The sequence below is a fragment of the Cebus imitator genome, unplaced genomic scaffold (genome assembly GCF_001604975.1).
Source record: "Cebus imitator isolate Cc_AM_T3 unplaced genomic scaffold, Cebus_imitator-1.0 Scaffold415, whole genome shotgun sequence".
Taxonomy (NCBI): Eukaryota; Metazoa; Chordata; class Mammalia; order Primates; family Cebidae; genus Cebus; species Cebus imitator.
In genome coordinates this window covers 936,169-946,695 of record NW_016107730.1, presented here as the reverse complement: position 1 = coordinate 946,695, position 10,527 = coordinate 936,169, and the positions used below count along the sequence as shown (strand labels likewise).

Genomic DNA, 10,527 nt, shown 5'->3' with positions numbered 1-10,527 from the left:
CAAAAAACAAAAGAAAGAAAAGAAAAGAAAATCTTTTCTTACAAAATACATGTCCCATGTGCAGGTACTCTATATTAAAACATTAGTAAAATGGACAATTTTTTATAGGAAAAAGGAGAGTATTTGTGAAGGCAACTAAGAACTGTGCCTGGCACTCGGTAAAAGAGCATTTTCTCTCTTTCTTTCCCTCAGCCCAATCCTAGCCAGTGTGCTGGGCCAGGAGAGAGCTGGTGCTTTGTCACATGAAGGGGAGGGGAGAGGATGGAGCAATGGATGTGCAGGTGTGTGAGTGAGGACAGTCTCACACGCCCACCCTCAGTCTGGCTCCTGTGTGCCTCACCGATCTGGGCTCCATTTCAGCTGGAGCTAAAGGCTAAAGGCTGGCTCTCTGCAAAACCCAAGGATCCTCGGACCCCGCCTCTTGGGACAGGGTCACTGGGCTCTCTGCACCCAGAGTCCTGGGACGACGCAGCATTATCCAGGGAGGGTGGGGCAGACGCAGAGGAGAGAGCATAGTGCCACTGCAGCCAGTATCCTGCTGACTTGCCGTGCAGGTTAAGAACTCAAAAATCAGCCCAGCGCCAGAAAAATGAGGCTGCTGCCACCACTGTGGGTGGAAAAGCAGGTCAGTGAGACCAGGGCAGGCAGAGGCCGGGGCAGCAGCTGGGGGGCCTTCTGGGTACCACGGGTGAGGGTCAGTGAACAAGGGGCTGCCCTGAACCGTCAGAGCTCTGGAAGTTCTGTGCTGTTTTAGGGGCCTGCATTAATCCAACAAATATTTATGAAGCCCCTATTGTGAACAAGCAGTGGAACATAGCCCTTTAGGGAACATGTTAGGGCCATAAGAAGGGGCCTGTAATGCAGATGGGACTGAAGGGCAGAGGAGAAAACGCCCGGCTCTACTGGTCAAGGCCTTTGAGCACCTACAATGCACCAGGCACAGTGATGGAGTTTTTGGTTTTTTTTTTCACACAGTCTTGTTCTGTCACCCAAGCTGGAGTGCAGTGGCACGATCTCAGCTCACTGCCACCTCTGCCTCTCAGGTTCAAGAGATTCTCCTGCCTCAGCCTCCCAAGGAGCTGTGATTGCAGGCGTCAGCCACCACACTCGGCTAATTTTTGTATTTTTAATAGAGACACAGTTTCACCATATTGGTCAGGCTGGTCTCAAACTCCTGACCTCAGGTGATCCACCCACCTCAGCCTCACAAAGTGCTTGGATTACAGACGTGAGCCACCACGCCTGGCCTGTGACTGAGTCTTAACAGCAATCCCGGCAGTGGGTCGTGCTATTCCTTTACTTAGATCCAAGAGGCAGACTCACTCGCCCAGGATCCTACAGCAGAGCCAGGGTCCACGCCAGAACCTCATGACTCCAAAGCCTTGTGTTTTCCTCTGGGCCACACTAACCTTAGGAAAGACGATTTCACCAGGTGGCCGAGGGAGGAATGACATTCCAGGTAGATGGAATGGAAGGGCCAAGGGCTTGGAGTTGGGAGGCCAGTATAAGGGGAACAGCCTGGCCGAAGCACTTTTTTAAGGCTTAGAGCAAGGAAGGTGTGCGTGAGTGTAAAACTTAAGAAACCGAGGAACAATGAGAAACAGAGTCTGCAGAAAGGAACCCCCTCCAGTCATAACAAAGGAAAGTGGCGGAGTACTGGGAGGTGGCGTGGAAGATGCTCAGCCTCCTCCCACACAAGCCTCAGAGGGCTTGAGGTCAGGTACTGGGCTGGCCAAGGTACAAAAGATTTCTTGTTGGGGTGGAAGGAGGAGAAACTAGCTAAGCGGGAAGAGAGGCCCGATAGTCATCATGGATGAGGATGAGAAGCCAGGCTTGACCCAAGGCTGCCCAGGACAGTGCCAATTCCACTCAGTTGCCTAGCTGTGTGTGCCCTCTTTCCTCTCTCTCCAGGCTACTGGGCCTGCCCCTGCAATGAGGGGATTGCAAAGGATGGGCTCCTCCTGCCCACCTGACTGGCTGGGAAATGTGAACCCTGCACAGTCTCTGCATCCTCTTCTCTGTACAGAAAGAAACCTGCCTACAAGCCTCTCCCCATGGCAGGCGGGCAGCTGGGCAGAGGACGCAGGACTTCCCTCCTACCCACCCTGCCCAGTCCCACACCCTTCCCCTCATGCTATTCCCAGAAACAGAGGACAGTCACTATTCGTCAGGCAGGATGGCCTTATGTTCTCTTGGTGACATCACTGTAAAGCAACTTCCCTGAAGAGTTGTGGACAGGCAGGAATGGACTTCACCTGAGCTCCAGCAACTCCTTCCCTTCTCCCAGATTTGCAGAGAATTCCTCACCATGTGCATATACACACACCCTCTCTAGGTCCTGCTCTGTCTTCAAGAACAAGAATGGGGGTGTCATTTTTACAGGGAGGTGCCAGGGCCTGGTCTCAGAGATGGGGTGTACTCTGATCATGGGCCCATTGCCCTACTTTTAGGAGTTTCTGGGTGGGAGCTGGAGTGCAGGTAGGCTGTCCAAGCAGAGGCAAGGTGGGGGTGAAGCAGGATGTTTAAGTGCTCCAGGGGCTCTCCCCTCTGCCGCAGGGTGAAGGGATACTTCCTAGAAAGCCTCCAGGTTTCTTGGGAAGGCCCTTCACCCCTGCCCCACCTCCTCTCTGGCTCCCATGCAACAGGAACTCTCCTTGAAGAAGGGACTTGGAGCACAGGAAACAAAGGTGTCTCTGTACCACCTCCCTGCACCCCCAAGGAAGGTCAGGTCAAGGTGACCTCAGTCTGTTCTGCCCAGGGTAGGGGCATGAGCAGACCTGATTGCCATGGGCAAGGCAGAAAGGGGTCCTGGGATGATATATATATATATATATATATATATATATATATATACACACACACATATATATATATATATATATATTTTTTTTTTCGAGCAGATTCTCACTCTGTCACCCAGGCTGGAGTGCAGTAGCACCATCTTGGCTCACTGCAACCTCCACCTCCTGCCTCAGCCTCCCAAGTAGCTGGGACTACCAGCAGGTGCCACCATGCCCAGCTAATTTTTTGTATTTTTAGTAGAGACAGAGTTTCACCATGTTTATCAGATCTTGATCTACTGACCTCATGATCTGCCCACCTTGGCCTCCTAAAGTGCTGGGATTACATGCGTGAACCATTGCACCCACCTTGTTTTTTTTTTTTTTTTTTTTTTGAGATGGAGTTTCGCTCTTCTTGCCCAGGCTGGAGTGCAATGGCACAATCTCAGCTCACTGAAACCTCCATCTCCCTAGTTCAAGTGATTCTCCTGCCTCAGCCTCCCGAGTAGTTAGAATTACAGGCGACCACCACCATGCTCAACTAATTTTTATATTTTTAGTAGAGACAAGGTTTCACCATGTTGGTCAAGCTGGTCTCAAACTCCTGGCCTCTAGTGATCCGCCCACCTTGGCTTCCCAAAGTGCTGGGATTACAGGCCGTAAGCCACTGCACCCAGCCTGGGGAATATATTTCTGTAAGATTTCTAAAATCCTTCCTCACTCCCTATCTAATGCTGTGACTTAGATTTGGGGGTGAAGGGCAGTCAGGAGCAAGGAGGCAGCCTCGGGCCCCAGCTCAGTTCAGACCCTAGACAGTTTCTCATCTTCCTGAACCCCATTCTGGAGGCCTCAGTTTTCTCCTCCACAGCCTGGTTCCCCAAAACCACCAGGGTGCTTTGCGGTGGGAAATCGCAGAGACCAAACCAGGGGACTGAAAGCAAAAAGAAACCCCAAATTTGACATTTCCGGGTAGCTGTGTTATCTGAAGCCACGACTACAGTCACCTCTTCCCCTAACCCAACCCTGACACCCTTCCCTCTACTCTCTTGGGTGCCCTTTGCCCATCCAGGGAAAGTTCCACAGCTCCTCCTCCTCCCCACTGCATCTCAGAGGGAGAACAGGCACAAAGAAACAGAGAGAAACCCAGACTATCAGAGAAGCAGATGGAGACCTAATGAGACAGGGAGAGACAGAGAGAGAATAAAAGTCAGAGGGGGAGACGTGCAATGAAAGATACCAGGATTTGGGGCCTTGTAATCAGAGACCAAATGAGGAGACAGTCAACCAGGGGCACTGCCACTGGGCACAGGGTCGGGGTGGGAGTCACGGGAGGGCTCTGAAAACACTGCCCCACACCCTCTTAAGCCCATCCTTCCCGTTCTGTTCTCTGGCACCTCAATGCTAGCTTTTTAGGACCCAGGACTACTCAATAGCCAAACCCAGCCCAACCCAGACAGATGTTTGGTGGGTGGGGCTTCCTGCTGGAGCAACGGGCCCCTGCAGGCCCTGGGGGAGAAGCCTAGAGAGGCAGCTGTCTGGAAGAGAGCAGGCAGGACCCCCACTCTTACACAGGCACCCCACTCCATCAGGTGCCCAGATGTCAGCACATGACAAGGTTGGCCCTCTGTCCCTCTTCAGACCTGGCTGAGAGGACTTGGAAACCTGAGGAATCTGCTCCCATCCACTGACTTCCACACCTGCCTGAAGGGAACCGCTGGAGGGCACAGGTGCCAAGTAGGATCCACCAAAATGTGGCAATGGGTTTGGATCCAGCCACTGACAGGCTGCATGACAGCAGCGAAGTCACTTCCCCTCTCTGGCCTTTGTTGGAATTCCCACTTGTAAAATCATCTTTATGGTCACTTACAGCTGTGACACTTGGCTTTCATTCCAGGTGGCCCCCTAGCTCTGTGTCTGACCCTCCCCTGCCAAATCCATTGCTGGGAGTGGGAAAGGAGAGGAGAAGGGCTAGACTTCCTCCTCCCTGGGCCCCCTGCAGAGCATCTGGGACGCAGGACTTCCCTACATCCTCCATGCACCCCCTTAGAGTTTTCAATTCCTTTCCTCGTGATCTTGCCAACTAAGACACTGTGACCACACATGGAAGGTGGGGAGAACCCAGACATACAATTTGGCTTTTGCACTCTGTGAAGTTAAAAGAAAGAAACTGGGAGAGGTAGTAAGGGGCAAGAAGAGGGAGTGGGAAAGGAGAGAAAAGGGCAGCTCCGAGAAGCAGCTGGGGAGGGAGGCAGAGAAGAATGCACCATTCCCAGTACATGCGGTCTTGGCCCAGCTGGGCTGTGAGTGGGCAGCTGGGCTGGCCCCTCCTCTGGTGCTGCCAACCCACTGCCAGGCAGAGAGGAGGCCCAGAGGAGAGGGAAGCTGGGCAAAGGGGATGGAAGGCGTCCAGCGCGACCTTACCAAACCCCTTGGGCCTCGTGAGAAGGGGCCTATTGGAGAGGGGGACCGAGGCTCTAGGCAGGATGTTCACTGCTGTGGCAAGGCCTATAGGCAGTTTTGAGGTTGGGAGGACTCAAGAGGGCCCCTCCCTGGACTTTTCTGAAAGCAGAACCAGTCTCATAAGTAACCAGGTTGGGTGAACCGGGCGCTGGCTAGTGTGTGGATCACAGCCGGCTGGAGAGGACAGGCGCCCACTGTGTGGCCCTGGGCAAGCCCCTTCCCCTCTCTGGACTTCCATTTCTTACCTGCAAAATTGTGGAGCGGGGGAGGGTTGAAACACATGACTGCCAAGGTTCTTTCCTGTTTCTCCATCAGGGTGAGTTTAGATGGTGGGAATAAAAGATGGAGGAGGTGCCGCGGTAGACGGGGTGATCTTGGCTTCTCTGGAATCCCCGGTCCTTCCCCTCTCTCCAGTTTAGCCTCTGAGGTCACAAAACTTGTGGCCCCCAGGACACACATGCGAGCGCGCACACACACACACCCCACATATTTATTTTTTAATCTAGAGGCTCAAAAGATGACACACGCCGGAGCTGGAAGGCCTCACCAGCTAGTCCACACTTCCCTCCTCCCTTTTTGCGGATGAGAAAACCGAGGCCTGGGTTTGGGATTTCCAGAGCCCGGGATTTCCCGGCCCTCCCACCCCATTCTCCAGGTGGCTCTGACTCGCCGCGGCTCCGGGACGCTCCCTCGGAGCCGCAGCCGAGGGCCGCCTGGGACTCCCGGGGGACCCCGCCGTCGGGGCAGCCCCCACGCCCGGCGCCGCCCCGCCTCGCCTCGCCGCTCGCCGGATTCGGCCGCTGCCGCTGCGCACTCGCGGGGGAGCCGGCGACCGAAGGCGGAGGCGGGGAGGGAGCGAGCGGGGCTGGGAGGGGTGCTGGCGCGGGCTCGCGCGCTGTGTATGGTCTATCGCAGGCAGCTGACCTTTGAGGAGGAAATCGCTGCTCTCTGCTCCTTCCTGTAGTAACAGCCGCAGCTGCCGCCGCCGCCCCCAGGAGCCCCGGCCCGGAGCGAGAGCCGCGGGGCGCAGAACCGGCCCGGCTGCCGGACGGCGCGGCCCCACCAGGTGGGTGGCCAGGTGGGTGGCCCGGTGGTGCGTCCGGGAGGCGTGCGGAGAGGGGACACTCGACAGCCGCCCCGGTACCCCGGCACCCACGGTACCCGGGGCCCGACGGCCGAGCGCAGCGCGGGGATCAGTCCCCGACACTGCGAGGGAGTTGGCGCAGCGCAGACAAGGGAAGACGGAGCAGCGGGGGATGTAGGGACAGGGCTCGGGGATGAAGGGCGGAGGCCAGGGAGGGCACCGTCCTGGCACGCCTCGGAGAGGGAGGGAGCGCCGTCGGGCTGGACGCGGGGAGACGCCGGTGACCAGTTGGGGGAGCAGCCGGAGGTCCCCAGCCCTCTCTCCTAAACAGCCCCAGCCACGTGCCTGAACAGCCCTAGCCGTCGAGTGGGAGCTGTCACAGTGCTGGCCTAACTTTGGGTTGGAATATCTTCCCCTTCCAGAAACTGGGCCTCAGACGGAGTGGGGGGATTCTTGCAGCCCTCTTCAGAGGACCTGTGGGCCTCCGCTGTCAAGTTTCTCTTTCAGTTTCTAGCCATCCTCCCCCTACCCCCCACTGGGGAAGCTCCAGTGAGGCTAGAGTAAAGGAAGATGGGGACGGCACCTGCCTTTGCAGCGCACCCTCCCCTTCAGCGGGTTCCTTGTTGCAGGGGATGGGCGGCCTGCTCCTCCTCACCGTCTCTCTTCCCGCACAGGAAAGCGTGTCTGTGGGAGGGGAGGGGCCTGGCCTGACCACAGTTCAGGGATAGGTAGGCATGGCAGGGTCAGAGGCAGTCCCGGCCATTGGCTCTGCGGAGGAGAGAACTTCAGTGCTGGGCTCGCCCTAGGTGAACGGCCATGGCAGGGTGGATCCAGGCCCAGCAGCTGCAGGGAGATGCGCTGCGCCAGATGCAGGTGCTGTATGGCCAACACTTCCCCATCGAGGTCCGACATTACTTGGCCCAGTGGATTGAGAGCCAGCCATGGTAGGCCTGCCCCGCCTTGGCCCTCCTCAGAGGGTCCTTACAATCCAGGCCCTTTGGCCTCTAGTTCTACTCATGGTGATTTGGTGTGACTCTGGTCCTGCCTGTCCGTCTCTGTGCGGAAGGGGTGGTGTCCCTGGGAAAGGGGAAGCCTGGGAGGACAGAGAATGTTTCTAGCCTTAGATGCCTGTGGAACTGCGGGAACAAGTCTTGTGGGCCCTGCAGCGCCCTCCATCATAAGCCTGGGGTTTCCACTTTATTCTGGGCGCCTGACCTCCTTGCCCAGGATGGTGCCACAGTAGGATTTTCTCTCCTGCCCTGCCCCAAGGGATGCCATTGACTTGGACAACCCCCAGGACAGAGTCCAAGCCACCCAGCTCCTAGAGGGCCTGGTGCAGGAGCTGCAGAAGAAGGCAGAGCACCAGGTGGGGGAAGATGGGTTTTTACTGAAGATCAAGCTGGGGCACTACGCTTCACAGCTCCAGGTGGGTGTGGGCTCTGGGCCACCTACGGGAGGCAGCATCATCTTGTTCCAGCATCAGAACCCCTGGGTTTTTTCCTGGCATGGCCACTGACTCACCATGTGACCGCAAACGTATTGGCAACTTTTCTTCATTTCCCCCACCCCCTCTTTCTAAATTACACCTGTCGGATTTCTTTAGTGTATTGCAAAGCAAGGGTGGTAGGTGTCTGTTGCCAACAGAGGGAGATGGGTGAACTGGCCTTATGGAAGAAGCAGAAGGGATGGAGATAGACTGAGTCAGGATTCCTGTGTTGGAGAAGGGAAGATCAGCCGACTCTAGAAACGAGGCCACCGACCTCCCTCTTGGGCTCTTTTAAAGGTGGGAGGGGAGCCATGCCAGAGAAAAGAGCTGGACACAAGGGCTTTGAATTGAGGGTTTAGGAATAAGGTATAGCTTCTTCTTTACTTGAGGGAGGGGGTATGGAGGAAGAGAGGGAGTGTTTGTGGAAGTAGGAAAGGGGTGTGGATAGTGATCACAGTCAAGTGTTTATTGAAACTCATGTTTCCTAGAGAGCCCTTCAACACAGACAGCAGGATGCCAGGGAAATACAAGTCCATCCCAGAAGAGAGGGGACACTGGAGAGGCCTGAGGGGAAGCAACATAGGAGGCCAGGGGCAGGCTGGTGGGAAGTACTTGACCTTGGCATCAGATGCCCTGAGTCTGGAGTCATTTGCTCTCTCACTTGGTTGCATCTGGACAAGTACCTAATCTCTCTGAGCATCAGTTTTCTCATCTGTGAGAAGGGGATTATAGTTTCTGTACAGGGTTTCCATGCTGTTAGTGCAGTGATCTCCAACCACTTTTTGGCACCAGAGACCAGTTTTATAGAAGACAATTTTTCCACGGACTGGGGTCGGGCAGGGAGGTGGTTTTGGGATGATTCAAGGGCATTACATTTATTGGGCACTTTATTTCTATTATTATCACATTGTACCATGTAATGAAATAGTTACACAACTCACCACAGTGTAAGATCAGTGGGAGCCCTGAGTTTGTTTTCCTGCACCTAGACAGTCCCACCTGGGGGTGATGGGAGTCAGTGACAGATCGTCAGATGTTAGATTCTCATAAGAAGTGCATAGCCAGGCCGGGCGCGGTGGCTCACACCTATATAATCGCAGAGCTTTGGAAGGCCGAGGCAGGCGGATCACGAGGCCAGGAGTTTGAGACCAGCCTGGCTGTGGTGAAACCCTGTCTCTACTAAATATAAAAATAAGCCAGGCATGGTGGCGGGCGCCTGTAATCCCTGCTGCTTGGGCGGCTGAGGCAGGAGAATCACTTGAACCTGGGAAACGGAGGTTGCAGTGAGCCGAGACCGCACCATTGCACTCCAGCCTGAGCGACAGAATGAGACTTTGTATTAAAAAAGAAAAAGAAGCGTATCACCTCGATGGCTCGCTTGCGCAGTTCACAATAGCGTTAGCGTTCCTATGGGAATCCAGCGCTACCGCAGTGCTACTGCGCATCTCACAGGAAGTGGAGTTCAGGCTATAATGCCAGCAGTGGGGAGCCGCTGTGAATACAGATGACCCGTCACTCGCTTGCTCACCGACACTCACCTCCTGCTGTGCGGTCCAGTTCCTAACAGGCCACGGACCCGTACCAGTCCACAGCCCAGGGGTTGGGGACCCCTGTGTTAGTGCTTCATTACAAAACGAGTTTTCAAAGAAAAAAAGAAAGTGCTTCATAAACTGTGGGTTTTTAATTGGTTCCAAACCACATATGAAGATCTTGGAGGGGAAGATGAGGAAGGGAGAGACAGAGGTGTGTAGTTCCCGAGGCTTCCTGGGAAAAGCTGAGGCAGAGGTTGAAGGAGAGGAAGGGCTGGGCATGGCACAGGGGTGGCGTGGCTGGAGCAGAGGGTGGCTATTGGAGGCTGCTGTTGGATTCTTTCAGAAAACATATGACCGCTGCCCCATGGAGCTGGTCCGCTGCATCCGGCACATTCTGTACAATGAACAGAGGCTGGTCCGAGAAGCCAACAATGTGAGTGTCCCGTGGCTGTGGGGAGAGGTGTTGGGAAGTCCTTTCATATGCCTTTCTCTCCAGACACAACTGTGTTTATGTAAAACAACAGCACGAGGAGGGCACGACGAAGATGAAGGACATGGGCAAGCGTGAGAGGTGGCAGCATTGCACGGTGGGGTGGTGACCCCCTGGGTCCAGCCCCTGGCTCTGCCACTTACTAGCTGTGTGACTTGAGCAAGCTGCTTAACCTCTCTGAGGCTCTGTTCCTACTCTTGTAAAATGGAGATGGCAATCATACCTATCTGTGTCAGAACTAACACAGGCAGGCTTAGAGAAGTGAGGCCCAGGGAGGGGCAGCGGGGCACATCTCCCCAGTTCTGAAATCATAAAGGCATTGGATATCTACATGGACAGTGGCACAGTGCTCTACTATCTACAATAGAGCAAAAACAACATGACATAACAGTTAGAAATCTTAGAACAGGCCGGGCTCGGTGGCTCACGCCTGTAATCCCAGCACTTTGGGAGGCCAAGGTGGGTGGATCACCTGAGGTCAGGAGTTCGTGATGAGCCTAGCCAACATAGTGAAACTCCTTCTCTACTAAAAATACAAAAATTAGCTGGGTGTGGTGGCGGGTGCCTATAATCCCAGCTACTTGGGTGGCTGCGGCAGGAGAATCATTTGAACCTGGGAGACAGGCTGCAGTGAGGCGAGACCATGCCATGGCACTCCTTGTTGCCTGGGTAACAAGAGCGAAACTCTGTCCCAA

The 10,527-nt window shown here is 55.0% G+C and overlaps 1 protein-coding gene across 2 annotated transcripts in view; it reads left to right on the top strand.

The window, feature by feature from the left end:
• The first annotated feature begins 5,569 nt into the window (after positions 1-5,569).
• STAT5A (signal transducer and activator of transcription 5A) overlaps positions 5,570-10,527 on the top strand; it is a 26,122-nt gene continuing 21,164 nt past the window's right edge. Inside the window, exons 1-4 of one of the 2 annotated variants that reach the window (XM_017509408.2) lie at positions 5,570-6,306; positions 7,131-7,268; positions 7,594-7,750; positions 9,686-9,775. In XM_017509408.2, the coding sequence (XP_017364897.1) occupies positions 7,141-7,268; positions 7,594-7,750; positions 9,686-9,775 (375 nt within the window). In that variant the 5' untranslated portion in view covers positions 5,570-6,306; positions 7,131-7,140. Of the gene's footprint in view, positions 6,319-7,130; positions 7,269-7,593; positions 7,751-9,685; positions 9,776-10,527 lie in introns of both variants that reach the window. The other variant, XM_037731633.1, reaches the window with a different exon arrangement.